Here is a 21370-nt window from a genome sequence, read left to right on the forward strand (position 1 = left end):
AAACAAAAAAAACAATGTTGTAAAGATGGAGAGAGGAAGACTGGAATCATGGATGTCTGCAATGGAAAAACAATGAGATTTGTGTGCAGTGTTAGGTGTCAGTTTGGCTAGGTGATGCTAGTTTGGCTGGCTGAGCGAGGACGTTGGACCACCTTGCTGGCATCTCTGCGTTCAGTCTCGGGATGGGGAGAGCTTTTCTGTGGAACCTAAAGGCAATCGTAGCGCACACAGTCACTCAAACACTCGCTTTCAGAAGGAGACTGGACCACAAAACTATGAGGACATCCATGTGGAATGGAACAAATGAGTGTTGACAGTTAGTGTACAGGACTACCCTTACCAGTGCTATAGTCCATTTGTAAACCAAGATCATGCAAATAACACAAAGTACAAAGAGGACTCACGCACACTCAACGGCAAAGATGAAAATGATTGGCTAAATTACAGTTTTACTCTAAGTTTATGGCCAGTCTGGCAATTACATCCAAGGACATGGAACACAACAGTGCAAAACAACCCCTCTCTAGAGCTGATTTCACAAGTGCCATCAACTACACTCAATTCAGAAGAGGCTTATTGAGATGCATCTATTATTCTGTTATCACTACACTACCTTCATATGTCGGCAGATATAATTCACAATTTCTAAACTAGGCATGTCAAAAGATCCTGTACATGCTTTAGTATTTCATCAGTACTAATTTCATGCAGTAATGGCATATTCGTTTTTACATTAGTATTTACAATAGTGTAATTTCATTGTTTTCTAGAGCACCTCTACATGGCATCTCTTCAAATTTTGATGAGGAATGGATCAGTCCCCGCTGCCAGATCTGGACATGAACTTGTTTTTTATTTTGAGAGATGGAGGGATGTGGCAGCAGAGAACACAAAGCCGTAAGCAGTTGCATAGAGACAGAAAGCCAGATCAAGCACAGGGATAGACAGAGCAAGCGATAACAGTGAAAGGCACCTCAAGGTGTGCTGAGGCTTTACTGCCCTCTGCTGGAGCAGTAGTGGTACTGCATGAACCAGCCAGACCAGAGAAACAGGCCTTACTCAGAAAGAGGTAGGCTAGCTCCTCTTCCAAACTCTACACGGGGTTATAGGACCACACCGAAGGGCAAGACATTAAATGAGCGGGTTTGAAGACAAGATCAGACAAGGAAACAAGAGGGAGAGAGAAACAGAAAAGCAATTCAGTGACACTACATAGTGAGGATAGAACTAATACTCTGAGAACATGCTTAGATTCTAAATCAGCGGTTCTCAACTGGTTTTGTTCCAGGATTTAACACTGGACATCAAGAGGCGACCCAACACAGGACAAAAACGCTCGTCATACAAAAGTAAACAAAAATGTCATTCGAATCAAACATTTATTAATATTACCAAACATGCACAGGCATCTGTTAATTCACTGCACAACACACATTGTCGTTGGCACAAGTTGGCAAGACAAAGACATTTTTTGTATTTTTGGTTCACGACCCATCAGTTGAGAACCACTGCGCTAAAGTTTTAGTAGTTTACCCAAAAAAGAAAATGCTATTTTTTGTTTCTTCCGTGGAACACAAAAGGAGATGTTTTTAATGGGAACTCGGGCTATTAAGCTTTACAAATGACAAAAATGCTCCATAAAAGCACAAAACAAAAATTTCTGAAGCCATAAGATCACTTAATATTGATAACATAAAATATAATAATTTCTCACATCTCAAGACCGATCGTGAGTCAAGTCTTGATGAGTCATGTTTGAATTAAATGCAAATATTTCAGTCTGTTTCTCACACAATGATATCGTATGGCACGGCTATTCAACCCTAAAAACTGGTCATCTTTCTACAGACAACAGTTTACAATATAGTATAGTACAGGGGCTTTCTAACTGGGTCTGGGGCCGCAAGAGGGTACTAGGGGGCCGGCAAAACATTTCAGAGAAAATTAAAGAGTAACATTTTTAACAAATTTAACATAACTGTTTTATTCAAGGAGCACAAATTGAATTGAAAATGTTTATGTAATACATGTAACATCATTCTAGTAAATATTATAAAAGTAAATATTTTCCATGTTATACTTTTTATCATTTCTTTTGACTTAAGTAAAATGACTATATAAATGGAAATTATTTAATGTACACGCTGTCAGCTCTTTATAATATCAAATGTACCATTTTTCTCATACATTATAAATGGGTCTTTATACATGAAAATATAGAATTATAGCTTACATTTTTTTGTCATGAAAAATATTTCCACCTAGCAGGAAATTAAAGGTTAATTAAAGTAATAAGGCTGTAATTTTAATATTAGTCAACAACCCTTTTGCAGCATGTATTAATCTTGATTAAATGTTAATTTCAACATACTAATACATTTTTAAAAGGAAATGTTGTACATGTTAACATTAAAAGAAATACTAACGTAATGAACAATAAAAAATAAATAAAATGAACATTAACCTAAAATATGGTTCATTGTTAGTCCATGAGAGCCGATACATTTACTAATGTTAAAAAATACCTTTTTTTGTTTCTCCAGTAGTTTCTGCTAGGTGGAAGTAATTTGTTGCATTAAAATAATGTTTTATTTACATAGTGCTTCTAAAACTGTTCAATAACAGAGTAAATTAGACTAGAAAATAAATAAATAAGGCATGAACCCACAGCACTTGCACAGAAGTTCAAAATGAAAAATACAATTTTACAGAACACTGATACACAAATGAAGTTTGTTATGGATGCAATGATTTAAACTTGACTTTTCAAATCACAAGTTCTCTTGACCAAATTAAAACATACTCGATTGTCAACTGCCCATGATATTAGTTCTGCAAATCTAAACATTTTTAAATAATAACAATTACAACCCACATCACCAAAAAGAGTGATCATTTTTGTAGTGCGACCTCTGAAACAAATTTTAAAACATTCTCAACAGTGAAGGGGTAATAAGAGTCTGACAGCAAATAATACTGTTATTAAAATGTTGATGTATACTATATATAATGTATAAACATGTTTGTATATGTTTGTATAAAGGAAAAGCAATCGGAGAGAAATAACTGACGTATTTGGCCCGCGGACCTCCAGTTGAACAGGCCTGTCATATGGCTTCAGAAGACGTGGAATATAGCACACAAATCATTTAGACTACTTTTATGATATTGATACTTTTGTGTGATGTTTGGACTTTGGCAAACCCAGTCTCTGTTTATCTTCACTGTTTATACTAAAAGAGAAAGATCAATCAGCAAGAACATCTTTTGTGTTCCACTAAGACAGAACATCCCACAGGTTTATAAGAACATGAGGGCAAGTAAATCATGACAGAATTTGCATTATTTGGGTGAACTATCCCTCACCACAAATGAAGCCATAACAAGCAAAACTATTTCAACATTAACACACAGAAAACTACAAGAGCAGAGAGGACACAGAGTGAGAAGAGTGCACAAAGCGGTGTTTCTAACCCAGAGATGAAGTGTTTTAAAGGGTGACAAAGCGGCGATAATGTGAAACGGGTGCAAATGAAATCACTCACACACACAAAACACTGAAATGAATAACTTTGTCATTGGCTGGAGCCAAAACATCTGCTGATATGAGAAGTCAACAAAAAAAAAAAAATCAAGAAAAAGCAGAAGATTGCATCATATCAGAATAAGAAAAACGGTGCCTTTCAAAAATATAATAATAAAATGAAGGAGCGTGTGTGCAGCTGAGAGACAGGAACATAAATGAAAAACACAACTGATAAATGCAAACTTAAATAATGAGAAAGCAGTTCTCAGTTTAGTTAAAAGAAAGACTTTACAGTGCTGGAAACAGTCATTTCAAAAGAACATAGACACATGCAAGACAGCAAGGAACAAAATTACAGCAGTGAAAAGTACAGAGAGAGCAACACGTAATGTGATACACATACACTACAGTAAATAACATGAACAACAGAAAAAGCAAACATTGCTAACATGAAAACAAAATACAACTCAAAAGAATCAATCAGATTGGGGTTGGTGCTCATAAAATGACAGCTTTGAAAGGCAGAAGGCATGAGTATGTGACAGCTGGGATTATGGGTAGTCATTTAAAATCTCCTTAAATTGAATTTGGCAACAGAGCATTGTGACGCAAGGAAGACAGGTGTTCACATTAGCCTTTGTTATCTAATCTAGCATACATATCATGCTAACAGTACTTCTGCTGAGTAATTCGATCATCTTCTTGACTTCATCAGATCCAGCATGAAGGAGAGCCAAAGTCCTTTCTCCAGTCAGTTCACATGGTGGCCCTAAACAGCCATTTTCAGTCATGCAGCTCCTATCTACTTGAATGGCGAAAGACTGAAATCTAGTTAAGCTTCTTCAGTTCAAATCACAACAAAACGTTGTTTTTTTTTCACGTTGCACTAGCTAATGCGCATGTGCATTCTGGAGTGACAACTAGTGGTTGACCAATGTGGGTTTCGAGGATACTGATAACTAGATATGATGCAATGGGCGAAGCAGCTTCTAAACGACTCGTGTTTGGGCATCAACACTCCATTCAATGCTAGCCCTCTACATGAGCGCTCTTACAAAAATCGAGAGTTCTGCCAAACCCATGTGGCAAACTGGCTGCATTATTTTCACATGCAAATGAACTCGGAGGCATACTCGTCAGTTTGCCATTGAAGTGTTTGCCAGAAGCGACAAACTGTCCATTGTTGCCAAAGGTTTGCTGCAGGTTCACCACTACCGGTGAAGAACAGCAAAATTCTGGCAATATTTTGTGGCAAATCACAAGCTCATTTGAATGTGAAAATCATGAGTGGAAAATTTGCCAGAGGGGCAATTTAACGAAATTTGCAAGGAAACGGTAGGTGTCCACAGTTAACACAGAAAACTTGTTTGTGGAGAAGAGAAAAAAAGACCTTGCAATAGCTTTGATCACAGAAAATAATAGGACTCCTCGTTTACGCTAAGGTCATAGGATGTGATTGGTAAATTTGAATTAGTTCAATAACTAAGTGTCTCTGGATGCTTAAAAAAACTATTTAATAAAAACATTATTACACCATTATATCTTCAGAAACTGACAGTTTTAAAATATTTCTTTGAACTTTGTACTTTAAAGCCCTATTCATCCTGACTACCACACCTTGAGTTGCGAGTTTGAATCCAGCCAGGTCTCCTAAACAACCAAACTGGCCCAGTTGCTAGGGAGGGTAGAGTCACATGGGGTAACCTACTTGTGGTCGTGATTAGTGGCTCTCGCTCTCGGTGGGGCATATGGTGATTTGAGCGTGGATGCCACGGAGAATAGCGTGAAACCTCCACACGTGCTACGTCTCCGCGGTAACATGCTCAACAACCACCTGATAAGATTTGCGGATTGAGAGTCTCAGACGCGGAGGCAGCAGAGATTGGTCCTCCGCCACCCATATTGAGGCGACTCACTACGACACCACGAGGACCTACAGCGCATTGGGAATTGGACATTCCAAATTATATAAAAAAAAAAAGCCCTATTCATCCAGGATTTGTTACATATCAGGAACATAGGTGATATAATAATTACAAAAGCGTGATCTTAATCCTGTGTGATTTGGTCATACAAGCAATCTTTCCAGACTTTTCATGGACTGCGTGTTCCCGCAGATTGCAGCATCTTTTACCTTTTATAAAACCGCCAGTAAAACAACCCCAGGTTATACTAATTGCATGAACATGGCTGTCGGTCCATAATTTAAATGATTCTCTTGAAGACCAGCAGATGCATTAGTCATCAACTGAAAGGCTTGACTTTCTATTCTACAGCCGCCATATTGAGCGCTTTGATTTCTCCTGTTCATTTGTCTACAAGTGCCCCGTCTTCTCCTCATACTCTCTTACAAGGTGATCCCAACTGTCACACCACAGAACAGAAACCAAACACACAGGCAGTCTCTCAGGGCGAGAAGGACAGGGAGCGACTGACAAGCAGGGTCATGCAAGCAGAGGAGAGGGTATGAAGTGCCGTCTGTATCCCGGGGCGAAGCACACATACCCCGTGAGCCTGAAGGCGCAGGGTGGTGGCAGGGCTGCCCGTCAGCCGTTTGTCCCACTGACTGGGCCTGGCCTCGGGTGTAGCCTCCATAAAAGTGCGCTTTAGCTCGCTAATGCTAGCCTGATGTTTCAACACATCCTCCTGTGTCTTATCCAAGTCCTGATGGGCCCCCAGCACCAGGGAGAGGAAGGCAGTGAGGGGTGAAGGCAAAGGGACAACCAGCATGTTAGTCAAACACAGTCCTGAACCACGATTGAGCTGAACCTCACTGCTCACCCAACAGGAGCACATAAAAACAGACCCAAACGACCAGTTTAGTTTAAAAACCTGAAGAGTCTGCAGTTATGTATAAAAAACCTAGTGAGCTGCCAATATAGAAAGCAGTTTAAGGCCATCATAGGCGTGCTACAGACATAAATGAGGTTTCAAAATGTCAGCAGCAACATTACGCTGCCTTCTAAGTTACCTTGCTTTGGCCAAAATCTAAGGCAGCATCACATACATCCTTCATGAAAAAAGCAAACTCCGAATGCATTTTCCTTCAGTGTCAAGTGAAATGCAAAAAAGTGCATTTTTCACTGAAAATACTGATAAAAATGTAATGAAAAGATTTATTTATAAAATAGTTTATATTTCATTCAGCACTGAAAATATTAATGCAATTATTATTTTTAAATAGTTCAAATTGCATTTAGCACTAAATTATTTATTAAATTCTGATGTTTTTTTTTTATATATAGTTTAAATAATTTAAAACAAATTATTAATAAAACTGATGAAAATATTTAATCTAATTAAAAATGGAATATTTGAGCTAGTATTTGCATGTGTTTGAGTTACTATTAGTGTGGCATGTGAGAGCCTATGAGGAGCGTTTCAAATCGGTCACGTATGAGGCTCCATTTCAGTTAGGATGCTGCCTTAGAAGGTATCACTTTTATAAATGAGATAAATGCTAGTATAAAACTGTGAACCAAATCTCTTTTGCGTCACATACTGGAAGCATGTTTCTGCCTATGTAGAGTGGATTAAATAGTCACTCATGATGCTAAAATGCTGCTTTAGAAGGCAGCTGCCTATGTAGGCAACAGACAGCTCACTAGCTTTTGTAACTGAGCTTAGGTGTTCAGGAGTACCTTAAAAAGAAAAAAAGAAAATGTATAAACCTTTGAGTAGACATCATATTTATTTGGACAAACGAAAATGAGGCTGTGATGGATAGACCATCCATGTCATAGTACCGTCCATGGGTTGTTAGACACAACTTAAAACAGTAAAACAGACTGTCCGTCTATTCCTTACAGCCTTGTTTTCATTCACACTAAATTAAATATGCCATCTACTCGCAGTCTATGAGAGTGAATTCACAACAGGAAGTACTCAAAACCCAGTGTGATCTACAGAACTAATTTACAGTTATCTAGAGCAAAATAAATCAGTTTTCCAAATTTGAATGACACTGTTAATCCCACTGTTTGATCCCAGTGTAACAGTGGGGTTATGAGGGTCAGGTAGAGGTCAGGGGCTGTGGGCAGCAGTGAAGCCAGACTCATTTACACACTTAAAGGACTTCAGTAATGCAGTGATATACTGCCTCAGTTCTAAAGACACACACCTGCCGCTGAGACAACACAACAGTAGTACTAACTGAATATAAATGTGGGGATATACAGTGTGTTATGCTAATAAGCATTTACTAATAAGTCTGTTTGAGTGATCTAGCGGTTTAAATTCTGTCTAAACCAATGACATGAGTTTGGGACGGGACTATTCGTTTGACCAACCAATAGAAGACGCACTGCAAAAAGTAATTCTGTCAATCTGTATTTTTGTCTTTTTAACAAGGTCTTTTTTTAACGCAAACTGCATAAGATTTTAAGACTTTTGAAAGTTAAAAAAAAATTATAATCTGATCTTGTTTGAACAAGTTTTAGAGATTTTAAATGAAAAAAATAAAAATACAGATTAAGAAATTATTATCATCATTGCACTGCTGGCGTAGACTTTTAGCAAAGTCATTATTTTTGCAAATCTTTAGAGTAAAAATGACACATTTCATCTTTAAGGTTTAGACTGCAATTTTTTCCTTTTACCCACAAACCAAATCATCTAACTCATGTAACTGTGATATTGCATCTGTGATGATGTGTGTGTCTCACTAGGTGCTGGGTGGGTGTCTTTAGCACTGATAGGGTCACCTTAGGGTCAGTTTCGTTTAGTTATAAAAATCAAACAATGTGAATGGAACATCACCACAACCAAAGCAGAAAATTACCTGTCTGGTTAGAGAAATAATATTAGTCTTGTTACGAAAACCATTTCCAAATGACATTTATACACACATTAAATAACACCACATACATTCAGAGTTCACCCGTAAACATGCACCCTGTTTAACATGCAGTCCATGCATGGGTGTACACACGCACACATACAGAACACAATAATGCATGCACACACAGCCTGAAAGAGTAAGAGTGAGAGGCAGCCCAGGAAAGTAGAGAGGACAAATGTCCACCATCGATTCTGCTTATGCTTTTTCATTTGTTTGCGATCAATCGACATACGAACCTCCAACATTAAATTGCTATGTCTGACATATATATTTTCCCCCTGCACTCTCAACTTGCTCTGTGGAATTAAAAATGAGACAAGACATTTGAAAAAAATAAATAAAATAAAAATCTTGAACCAAAAACTTGAAATGTAAATGATTTTATATATATATATATATATATATATATATATATATATATATATATATATATATATATATATAAATAAAAGGACAAATGTTCGGATTAGCATACTAACATACTTCTTACTATATCTGCAGTAAATAGCATGTATGATATGGTATATAATGAATATCCAGATTTTTTTTAACCGATAAAGTAAATGTATAAAGTTACATTTTCACACAAATAAAATTAAACATGGAAAAAACTATGTTTAAATAGTAGGCAGTATATAGTGGATACTGTGCACTATTCTGTAAGTAGTAAATGAGTATTGCGTTCCGAACATGGCATATTTTTGCCAAAACCAGTTTGGTTCATAACATTTTAAAATGTCTTTAGGTTTCTCCAAAGCATACCAATCAACAGGCAAATCTGCATTTCATTGATCAAAATCAATCAAAATTACTATTAGAAATCATTTGACTATGCAACCAAACTGCCACCGATTAGCCAATCAATGTGCAAATCCAATAGCCTGTTGATTAATCTGGAACGCTCAAATGATTTGTGCCTCATTTGTGTTGGAAAAAAAACCCTCCCCCACAACAACAAACATCACATTACAGCAAAGCACAGAAACAACAGCTCAAAAGCAAACGTAATTGACCATCACCACAGCAATGAACAGAAACATTTCACACCATCCATGATGCAAGAACCCGATATCATTTTGACAACATCAAATAAAAAAATAAAAAGTGAATCAAAACAATTTGCATCTCAAACAAGTAAAGACCTTTGTCTCAGAAGAGCCAGCACCGTCTTTCTCAGTCTGCTCATGCCGTTGGAGATAAAACATCAAGATTAGTTCAAGACACATCCTACAACAGCTCTGGATTGTGTGCTAATTATTTGAATATGATTACAAATGAATGCTGGGAAAGTTAACAGACCTCAAGGGCCAATTCAGAGGTGGCGGATATGGCCATGTCTGCACTTGGCTTCTCCACGTCCTCCACCTGTGGACTCTAATTTGGTGGAATAATGGACAACATTGTCGGAAAGGAAAAGAAAAGGTGAAATGGATGATGGGAAGGCCTGAATCCCCAATCAAAGTGCATACAGAACACGTGATATCACAAGGGGCTCGGGAACCGGCTAGTCAGATAGCTAAAGTCCAGTTCAAATATTTCTGAGCACGGATTTCCCTTTGAGATTGTTTTGCGTTTCATAAGTTATATTTGTTTCAGAGTCTGATAAAATATGTTAAAGTGCATGATGAACACTCATCCGAGATTATGATTGTCTAGATAAGCTTGTCTAATACATTTAAATTGAATCTTTACATAAAAATGTCTGAGCAATTACACTGATGTATATGTACAATAAGACAATTTAATAAAGATATATTGAGCATATATCTGTTAAATACACACTTGAAACTGGCCGTAGGAGAGCAACAGCATTTTCACATAGGATGTGGACCATAAATAGATTCGACTGCAATGTTGGCTATTTAAATGGACACAAGCTGCGAGCAGGGGGATATTCTACACTTAACACAGATAATCTGGCACTGGAGCATAGTGTGTGACAGAAAAAAGAGATTTAGAAAAGGGGGAAGGCAAACAGCAACATAAAGTGCACAGAGTAGCATTTTAGAAGGTTTGCGGGCACAGAGACGGGAAAGGGGAGGTCAGGAATCGGTTTAGGCGGTGGGGTCACACTGTATTTCCTCCGGAGACATAATCTCAGCCTCTGCTGCCCTGAAGTGTGCGATCGCTTTGGGCTCCAGGTAGCCGAGCGACATGGCCAGAGGAAACGCCAACAGCAGTGACAGCACCACAGACTGGCAGGCAGAGAGGCAGACGGCGAAGATGAGCAGGAAGGAGGGAAGAAGGGAAGGGGAGGAGAGGGGCAATTGACGATGCAGTCCGGCAGGAAGCAGCATGGCAGCGTAGTCCTCTGGCAGGGAAGGCAGACTGATATACCCGTCCTCATCCAGGAGGGAGGGCAGACGCAGACCCTTACAGAATCGGAGCATGGAAAGGCCAAGCCGGGGCAGGGTGGAGCGAGATACTGAGGGTGGCTGGGGCTCTTCTGACCCTGGAACAGGAGAGGAGGAGTACAGGGCACATACACCATCTCCATCTGAATTGGTGCTCCTGGCAGGATAACTGGTGAAGCCTTCAGCCACCCAGGTCAAAGGGTCAGTCTCAGGTTCAAGGTGAGGATCAGGGTCACCCTCGGAGATGTCTGACAACACGTCCAGCTCAGAGATGGTGTCGAGGGTGGGTGGGAGGGAGGAGAGGGTGGAAGAGGAGGGGGAAAATGGGAACATGAAGGGGGACTGTGGGGTGGAGACCATATGCAGGGGGTACAAACAAAAAAGAAAGAAACAAAAGAGAAATGTGCATGGAAAAAAGTGTGAGAACACATAAGGGAGTGAGCAGGAAAAGAGAAAGGGAGAGAAAAACACAACATTAGTCAGTGAGCCGAGTAATGTCTAGGTCAGCAGTGACGTGGAGCGTGAGGGTTTGGTGTGAGGAATGGCACACTAGGAAAGACATGGGATAGTGCGAGCCGTGTGTGTGTGCACACGCATGTGTGTATTAGCATGAGACGGGACAAGCACTTGACAACAGCACAACTAATGCTTACAGTGTTGGTCCTGAAGCTCAGGAAAAAAAAAAGAGGAAGACATCGAGGACGTTTTCACACTAGGTTTGTTTTCGGTTTGTTTGGTTGATGTGAAAGCAGTTTTCCGAACTAAAGGGGCTTCCAACGTCAAGCACCAATTTCACCTCAACATGAAAACACGTGTTTTGTTTCGATTTTAGTGTTAGCATTGGCCACGTATTTACACATCTGCTGAATTGTCCGTTAAAGGTCAAAGTGGAAATGGACCCTTTTCACACTTCCGCGTACACAAAGCAGAAGTCGTCATAGTTGGGTAAATGAAACTATGGACGCTGCCGAGGTGTATGTGTTTTCACAGTCCTTAAAGGTTTTGCCTGCATTTACGTTTGGAGTTGTTGACCGCATCGTCCAAATGAACTCATCAACGGTTAAATCTAAACTCAACAAAGGTTACAAGTTGTTCCTCGAGGGTTATCTGTACGAATACAAAGGTAAATCAATCAAAATAAATTACTGAGAGGTTGTATGATAAATTAGTAGGCATATATTTATGTGTTAAAGGAACTATCTTCATAGTTCAATCTATCTACATTTTGTCATAAATTGCAAAAAAGAGGGTACAGTTAACAAATCTTTGAGTTGTACTTGGTAATACTAACACTTGATGGGGGCGACGCAGGATGTGAAGGAGTGGAGAGTCCCATGTCCCACAATATCTGACTTGTAACCCTGTCAAACACACTCTTGTGTCGGTGAAATCGTGATGTACAGCTCAGACTCCAAAGTGTTTCACAATTCCACCTGTAGGTGACTACTGTAAGTCCTCATCTTAAAAATACTGTTCACAGACTAAGTGCTCTCTCATTTAATATTAAAGTTATTACATTCACTTTTAATTGCCTGAACGAGCTTGTACAAAGTTCATGATCTTTTGGAAATTCATGGAAAGACATATCTGGAAGATTTCTTTTAGAATTTGTGCAAATAAGAAAACTGTTGTGGCACTGGTTATAACTGTTCTTCCCGATCACAACAATGGTTTACCCAACTATGACGACATCTGCTTCGCAAAAGTGGAAGTGTTAAAAGGGGTGATTTGAACTCTGTTACAATTCTTTCCAGGGGTGACACTGACACTTCACTAAACAGAGTTCAATGTATTTGGCACTGCAGATGCCCCCTACAGTGCGCATCAGCAAACTGCACATGATTTCACTTAAAACAGTGGTACACTTGGACTCTAATACAGTGCATAAATTGGTCATTAACTGGAATAAAAAAACAAAGCTTACTTCTACCATGAGTGAGTCATAGCACTCATTACAGTACTCGCATTCATGACGCACATTACCGCACTTCGGAATCAAATAATACAGTGAGAATAGAGTGGTATGACAATAATCTGGCCTAATTTATGGACGTGAACTGTGAAATTCTTAAATCACATATACAGGGATCCCACCCTTTTTTGAAGTCTTTCCCAGTCGTTTGTGATAACTGGAAAGCGATTTTTAAAACTAATTTTGATTCTGACTGATTTGCTAATTAATCGTTCAGACCAGTTTCTGTAACATTTCAACCAATCAACTGAAAAAATAAGTTAAAAGGAGGTTTTCCATGACTGTAGGAACTTTCATTGTTCGTATCACCTGTAATTTGCCACAGATGCAAGTTCCGTTCTGTCAACAACATAACGAATGATAATCTTTTACCTGGCTAAAGTGGTAAACCACTGCCTTCTAGTACTAACAGTGATATTTATGCAAACATACTGTACATAAATGAAGCTGAATAACAGATTGTGGGGCCAAAAATCAAACTTCGTTTCAGATCAAGCAATCAAGTGTGAAAACTCCAGAGAAAAACAAAAGCATCTGTCTGTTTTTCCAATGGACCTCACTGTCCTAAATAAAACTTGAGGAGCAGCCCTGAACCTTATATAATTAACAGGCCAGTGACGGGGTCCACATCCTTCTAAATGAGTCAAGGAGAAATGTAAACTGCAAATAACTCTGATTTTAATAAAGACGGTTTTGTGTGAGTTTGAAGGCAGTTCTACAGACGGATGAACTTTTCGGAAAGGTTTTCCATCCTCCATTGGTTTTCCTGTAGGGTATCAGTGAAAGCTGTCTTCATATCAGAGCTGTAGGTTACAGAAGCTCCCTTCGACCTCACAGACAGCATGAATACAGCGCTTTGACGGACATGAATATGTCACATCTGGAAGGCAGACTGACCCATGCCAGATGGGGTCAGCTGAGGCTGTGCATTGTTCAAGAACCAGACACAGTGTGAGCGTGTCTCCAATAGGAATTTGATCCAAGTAGCTCAAAAACATTTGGGTAATATTATTCAAAGGGGTTAGCTTCATGATACAAAACAAAAACAGCAAAAGAACCAAAAATAATTCATATAACACCCTAAAACTAGGTCCTAACCAGGCAATACATTTACAGAATCAAGTTATTTGTTCTGTGTGATGCTACAGATTTGCAGCCAATCAGAACAGATTTGAATTTAATATACATGTATCGTGGAATGTTGAACCAGTGAGATTTCTATGTGGGCAGGGCTAGCCAGCACAACGCCACATATATAAAAACTTAACAGACAAAATGTCTTGTCGCTTGTCGTAGCTTTTTAGGACATGGAAGAGATCGCCTCACAACTGGTTAGGACACAGTATTTAAACATGAAATTAAACAGGGGTAATATCACAACCTCTAGGTATTCATCCTGTGCTGTAATTGTGAACATGAAGAATGTGATGTAGTTCATTGTTAGGTGTCTCTCTCACCTTGGTATCGGAGTTGAGCTCCAGGGCCGGACCGTTCTCTCCAGCACCTGCAGTCAGAGCTTGACTGTGATCACTCACATTCAACACAGGAGCTATACCATCAGAGAGAGACAGAGAACGATCATGATGACATTCTGTATGAATTATGTAATGTTATGTCCCAATAAAATCTAATTGTAATCTACAGTGTCAAGAAAAAGTATGTGAACCCTTTGGAATTATCTGGTTTTCTGCATTGATTGGTCATAAAATGTGACCTCATCTTCATTAAAGTCACAAGTATAGACAAACACAATGTGCTTAAGCTAACAACACACAAACAATTATAATCATTCATGTCTTTATTGAACACATCCTATTAAACATTCACAGTACAGTGGAAAAAGTATGTGTACCCTTAGATTTAATAATAACTGGTCGATCCTCCTTAGACGGCAATAACCTCAACCAAGTGTTTCCTGTAGCAGCGGATTAGACCTGCACAACGTTCAGAAGGAATTTTGGACCATTCTTCCTTACAGAACTGCTTTAGCTCAGACATATTCTTTGGATGTCTGGTGTGAACGGCTCTCTTGAGGTCATTCCACAGCATCTCTAATGGGTTCAGGTCTGGACTCTGACTGGGACACTCCAAAAGAGGGATTTTATTTTTTATGAAGCCATTCTGTAGGATTTACTTTGATGTTTAGGGTCATTGTCCTGCTGCATCACTCATATTCTGAACTTCAGCTGCCACACAGCAACCCTGACATTATCCTGTAGAATATCTTGATAAACTAGGGAATTCATTTTTCCTCCATTATGGCAAGCGGTCCAGGCCCAGAAGCAGCCCCAAATAATGATGCTCCCTCCACCCTACTTCCCCAATGGGATGATATTTTCATGTTGGCATTTGGTGCCCTTTTTATGACATACATAGTGCTGTGTGTTCTTCCCAAACAATTCAACCTTTGTTTCATCATTTCACAAAAGATTTTCCCAGTAGTTTCAAGATAACTTTGTAACCTTTTCAGCTTTATGCAAAGCAACAATTCTTGATCGTAGGTCTTCTGGGATCTCTTCTTTGCAAGGCATGGTCCACATCAGCAGATGCTTCTTGTGAATAGAAAACTATTCAAAGTAGTCAAACCAGTCAAAGTAGCTCTAACACACCTCCAATCTCGTTTCATTAATTTGATGCTTTTGAGGTTTGCCAACTCCTGAATCTAATTAGATTTGTTGATGTCATTAGCCTAGGGGTTCACTTACTTTTTACATAGCACTGAATGGTTGAATGATGTATTCAATATGTACAAGAACAATCATTTTTGTGTAATAAGTTAAAACAGATTGTTCATTATTATATCTTAGATGACAGGTAATTCCAAAAATGTTTTTGGCACTGTATAAGCTGTAGTAATCAGGAGGGTATAGTCCCGTTTGGAATGGTATAGTTCCATACTACTCATATTAATTCTGCAAGGTGCGTTATGTACTCTTGTATACTGTGTTGCATACTGAAGTACTACTATTGCCAAAATAACAACGAACACAGCATACTACAAGGAAAACTGTACCCCATAAAGAAAATGCACCAAATTTGTCCTTCCATTTCCAATGTGGCTAATGAACCAGAAGTTGACTCCTTATTTGATTTGACTGCCAACAGTTATGACATTTTTAAACAATCAATTGCATATGCAAATTAACTTTATATTTGAGATAACTGAATGGCACTATTTCAAGTTTGGCACTTTCATGTCCCAGGAATTGATTTTTACTAAAACAAAATATTTTTGGTAACAGTTTCTATTGGGGCTTTTCCACTGCACGATACAACTCGACTCAATTCCGCTCGCTTTTTTGGGGTTTTCCACTGTGGATAGTACCTGGTACCTGATACTTTTTTTGTACCACCTCGGTCGAGGTTTCAAGTGAGCCGAGCCGTTACTAAATGTGATGTCAAAATCCTGCAGATCACCGATTGGTCAGGGAGAATAGTCACTACCAGCGTCACTGGATTCCCGACAGGCGACATCAACCCGCTAGTTTTAAAGTTAGCAACAACAACAGTATAATTTGTTTACGCAACTTTCGAATTGTGAAAAAGAAATGGCTGTGTGCAAATCCACGCTGTGGTCAATAAACGAGGTGCAGATGGTCCACTTGTTAGCGACGAGCAAAACGAAAAAGTCTTTCAGGAAGTGTCTTAGCTGTTGGCTGCACACGGCTACCACCGGACCTACCAACAGTGTAGAGAAAAGTTACAAAACTTAAGTGACTACAGAAACGTCAAGGAAAAGTGGAAGTGGTTTGACCAAATGGACACCATCTAAAAGGCGAGCAATGGGAGGGAGAGCGCCCTGGACTGGAATTGATCCACGATGGAGGATGGTACGTTTTGTTACATTAACTCTAACCTCTGGGGAGAGGACGTCGTAAGCGGTGTGCGAGAAAGCGGAAGCGCGGAAAGAGGGCTGGGGTCCATGCTAGGCTAAAAACAAACCCTAGCCGGCCGGCTCTCCCGTCTATCCTGCTCTCAAATGTTTGCTCCCTGGACAATAAACTGGACTATATCCGACTCCAGCAGGCTACGCAGCGTGAGTTTAGAGACTGCTGCGTCTTTGTTTTCACGGAGACGTGGCTCAGCGACAGAGTTCCGGATGCCGCCATTCAGCTAGACGGGCTCGCCTCGTTTCGTGCCGACAGAAATACAGCTCTCTGCGGTAAGACTCGCGGTGGTGGCTTGTGTGTTTACATCAACACGGAATGGTGCAAGAACTCTATGCTAGTCTCTAGTTACTGTTCATCGCTGTTGGAGCTTGTGACTGTTAGATGCAGACCTTTTTATCTACCACGGGAATTCACCACTGTTTGCATAACCGGAGTTTACATTCCCCCCAGCGCTAACGCTAAGGAAGCGCTCTGTGAACTGTATGGGGCAATGAGCGAACTGCAGAACGCTCACCCCGATGGACTGTTTATTGTCGCCGGAGATTTCAACCATGCAAATCTCAAGACAGTGCTCCCTAAATTTCATCAGTATGTGGACTTTGCAACGAGAGGAGCGAACGCGCTTGATCTTGTTTACACAAACATCAAAGGCGCGTACCGGGCGGAGCCCCGCCCACACATCGGCTACTCAGACCACATCTCTGTTATGTTAATTCCAGCATACAGACCGCTCGTCAGACGCACAAAACCGCTTCAGAAGCAGGCGAAAACCTGGCCAGCAGGAGCCATCTCTGCTCTTCAGGACTGTTTTGAGTGTACTGACTGGCACATGTTCAGGGAGGCTGCAACATATGGCGATTCTACCAACTTGAAGGAATACACAGCATCAGTGACCAGCTACATCAGCAAGTGCATTGATGATGTCACTTTCTCCAAGACCATCACCACACGCTCCAACCAGAAGCCGTGGATGACTGCGGAGGTGCGCACGCTGCTGAGGTCCCGAGACTCCGCCTTCAGTGCAGGCGATAAGGCAGCCCTAAGAACAGCTAGGGCCAAACTGTCACGGGCAATCAGAGAGGCAAAGCGCGCACACGCCCAGAGAATCCACAGTCACTTCCAGGACAGCGGTGACACGCGGCGCATGTGGCAGGGCATCCAGGCCATCACCAACTACAGGACAACATCAGTTGCCTGTGACAAAGATGCCTCCCTTCCAGATGCGCTGAACGACTTCTACGCTCCGTTTGAAGTGCAGAACGACGTGATGGCGAGGAAGTCCACCCCTCCTCCCAACGACCAGGTGCTCTGTCTTACCACGGCAGATGTGAGGAAAACTCTACGTACAGTCAACCCACGGAAGGCTGCTGGACCAGACAACATTCCTGGCAGAGTGCTCAGAGGATGTGCAGACCAGCTGGCAGATGTTCTTACATCTCTCTGAGCAGCGCTGTCGTTCCAACGTGCTTCAAGGCCACCACCATCATCCCCATGCCAAAGAAGTCTTCAGTGTCCTGCCTCAACGACTACCGTCCCGTCGCACTTACACCCATCATCATGAAGTGCTTCGAGAGGCTCGTAGACCCACTGCAGTTTGCGTATCGTTCAAACCGTTCAACGGACGATGCCATCACCACAACCCTCCATCTGGCCCTCACACACCTAGACAATAAGGACTCATACGTTCGAATGCTGTTCATAGATTTCAGCTCAGCATTCAACACAATCATTCCCCAGCACCTGATTGGAAAGCTGAACCTGCTGGGCCTGGACACCTCCCTCTGCAACTGGATCCTGGACTTCCTGACTGGGAGACCTCAGTCAGTCCGGATCGGGAACAGCATCTCCACCACCACCACACTGAGCACTGGGGAACCCCAGGGCTGTGTGCTCAGTCCACTGCTGTTCACTCTGCTGACTCACGACTGTGCAGCAATGCACAGCTCGAATCACATCATCAAGTTCGCCGATGACACGACCGTGGTGGGTCTCATCAGCAAGAACGACGAGTCGGCATACAGAGAGGAGGTGCAGCGGCTGACGAACTGGTGTAGAGCCAACAACCTGTCCCTGAATGTTGACAAAACAAAAGAGATGGTTGTTGACTTTAGGAGAGCACAAGGTGAACACACTCCGCTGAACATCGACGGCTCCTCTGTGGAGATCGTCAAAAGCACCAAATTCCTTGGTGTTCACCTGGCGGAGAACCTCACCTGGTCCCTCAACACCAGCTCTATCACCAAGAAAGCCCAGCAGCGTCTCTACTTTCTTCGAAGGCTGAGGAAAGCACATCTCCCAACCCCCATCCTCACTACATTCTATAGAGGGACTATTGAGAGCATCCTGAGCAGCTGCATCACTGCCTGGTTTGGGACTTGCACCGTTTCGGACCGCAAAGCCCTGCAGAGGATAGTGAGGATATCTGAGAAGATCATTGGGGTCTCTCTTCCCTCCATCAAAGACATTTACAAAAAACACTGTATCCGCAAAGCAACCAACATTGTGGACGACCCCACACACCCCTCACACAAACTCTTTATCCTCCTCCCGTCTGGCAAGTGGTACCGAAGCATTCGGGCCCTCACGGCCAGACTGTGTAACAGCTTCTTCCCCCAAGCCATCAGACTCCTCAATACTCAGAGACTGGTTTGACACACATGTGTCCTGAGTTGCACTTTAATTACTGTCACTTTATAACTGTCTGCTACCTCAATAACTGCTATGTGCATAGAACACTATCTTATAGTATGTTATGTTTACATTTTTAGAAACTGTCATCTTTTTGCACTACTGAGTACTGGTCGGCGCTGCACTGTCTATTGTCCTGTTCATTGTCAGTAATTTGTTGTACTGTCCTGTACTTTTTGCACATGTTTGCACGTGCACTTTATATAGGTATATGTAGGTTTTTTATATAGGTATTTTATTTCGTTGTGTTGTCTCATGTGGTCCTGTGTTGGTCCTTTGTTGTTTTTATGTAGCACCATGGTCCTGGAGGAACGTTGTCTCGTTTTGCTGTGTACTGCACTAACTGTATATGGTTGAAACGACAATAAAAACCACTTGACTTGACTTCACTTTATTTAGTTGACAGCTACTGGAAAGTTTGCTTCTGAAACAACCAGGCCAATTTACCTGTTACACAGCTAGCGGTTGAGTTATTTTTTTGGTCAGTTTGTGTCGTGTTTAAGATGATATCACGGCAGTAGAGGCGGAGCAACTACGACGATCAGTCTATAATCCCACCCATGTTGAGATGGCACTAAACTGCAGTGGAAAAGTGCCTATATATGAAGCCCATATTTATAATGCATTGCCAAGGCAGACAGAGACCACTATTTATGGCTTATGATCACATCATAAAGACTTTTGACTGTTTAAACTATGCTGCTTTTGCATGACAGCACTTATACGATACATGCATATTAAATGACATAACATTATTATTTTATATCACAATTTCTGCAGATACACTTTGATGTTGATTGTGATATAATGCATTATACTCTTTTAGCTATAACTATGAATATGTTAAGAATTATAAATGTAGTTTCAAATATTTATTAGAATTTCTAACATATTAGGGAAATATCATGCATGCATTATAAAGCAGTTCGCTAGTATCCCATTCCAAACATAGCCCCAATCTCAACTGGGACTCGAACTCCACTGAGGTCAAACAACATTCACATTCCAAAGACAGCAATCACAACCAACTACAGGTTTACAAACAAACAAGTGACATGATTTATATAAGTTTCGCTTCATGTGAGAATCTAGTGCAGAAACCCAGAGGAGAATTGCACACAGTAAAAATACAGCTGACTTCTGAAAATAGCTAACTAAAACCCTAAACATGTGCTGTAACCCATGAGTTTTGGCCGATGGCATTACCACCACTCCTCAAAGGAGGAAACCCTGCATTAGGAATCTCTGAATAATGAATCAGAAAGCATGGAGGTACAAAACACATGAGTTGTTCTTTTTCTACCCCCTCCTGATACGCCCGCATTTCATTGGCATGACCTTGTTTGTGCTGTGTGAAAGTAGGCTAATGTTGCCTGTGCTGCTGGGACATCCAGTTCATCACATCGCCTTGTGACAGCTCTGTGACCCCGCTGCAGAACTGGGGCACCTTGCAGTTTCCCGAACGTCCACCAGGGGGCAATCTTACCATTGTTAAAAACACAGCGTTTCCTAGCAGCAGGAAAAACGGGGTCATCTTAGAGGAAAGCTGGGAATGCTGTTTCTATTAAGATTGAATTAGCATAAATACCGACAGCAACCTTTATAAATATTTTTTTTTTAGGTCCATGCACTTATGGACTATCGAGTTTCTGTCATAATGATGCTGATGTGGAACATTTTACGTTGTGCAGAAGGAATATATTTTGTACAGAGAGACGCAGGTGCATAACTTAGCAGATCCAGAGGGACATGATGCAATGCCGGAGGCCGTTAACACACTGGCTTCTAAACGAGGTGGCATGTCATGTCCACTTTACAACTCTGTAATTAGAAAACACCTTTGAATCCAGTTTGTGTCACCACTGAAAATCCTCAAGGCACTTTTTTAAACAAATTAGATCAATATAAATATATATTCAGCAGAACGGGGTTTGATTGAGTTCAATCATTCATTGCCATTAGGGTCTAATGCAATCTTTAACTGGATCGCAATGGTCACCATGCTTACCAGACAATTTGTTGAAGTATTTTGCAAATAAAAATTGGGGTCCAATCTGATTTGATAATGCCCATACACTGACCCACATATAGTAGTGTCAT

The 21370-nt window shown here is 40.8% G+C and overlaps 1 protein-coding gene across 7 annotated transcripts in view; it reads right to left on the minus strand.

The window, feature by feature from the left end:
* LOC127621843 (protein 4.1-like) overlaps positions 1–21370 on the minus strand; it is a 151090-nt gene that overhangs the window by 19533 nt on the left and 110187 nt on the right. For 2 of the 7 annotated variants that reach the window (XM_052095603.1, XM_052095602.1), the window contains exons 13-17: positions 14150–14241; positions 9666–9740; positions 9509–9544; positions 8603–8662; positions 6032–6190 (exon numbers count right to left, since the gene is read on the minus strand). In XM_052095603.1, coding sequence (XP_051951563.1) covers positions 6032–6190; positions 8603–8662; positions 9509–9544; positions 9666–9740; positions 14150–14241 — 422 coding nt within the window. Of the gene's footprint in view, positions 1–973; positions 1094–6031; positions 6191–8602; positions 8663–9508; positions 9545–9665; positions 9741–14149; positions 14242–21370 lie in introns of all 7 variants that reach the window. The other 5 variants (XM_052095608.1, XM_052095604.1, XM_052095605.1 and 2 more) reach the window with 5 other exon arrangements.

The sequence above is a fragment of the Xyrauchen texanus genome, chromosome 28, assembly GCF_025860055.1.
Source record: "Xyrauchen texanus isolate HMW12.3.18 chromosome 28, RBS_HiC_50CHRs, whole genome shotgun sequence".
Classification (NCBI taxonomy): Eukaryota; Metazoa; Chordata; class Actinopteri; order Cypriniformes; family Catostomidae; genus Xyrauchen; species Xyrauchen texanus.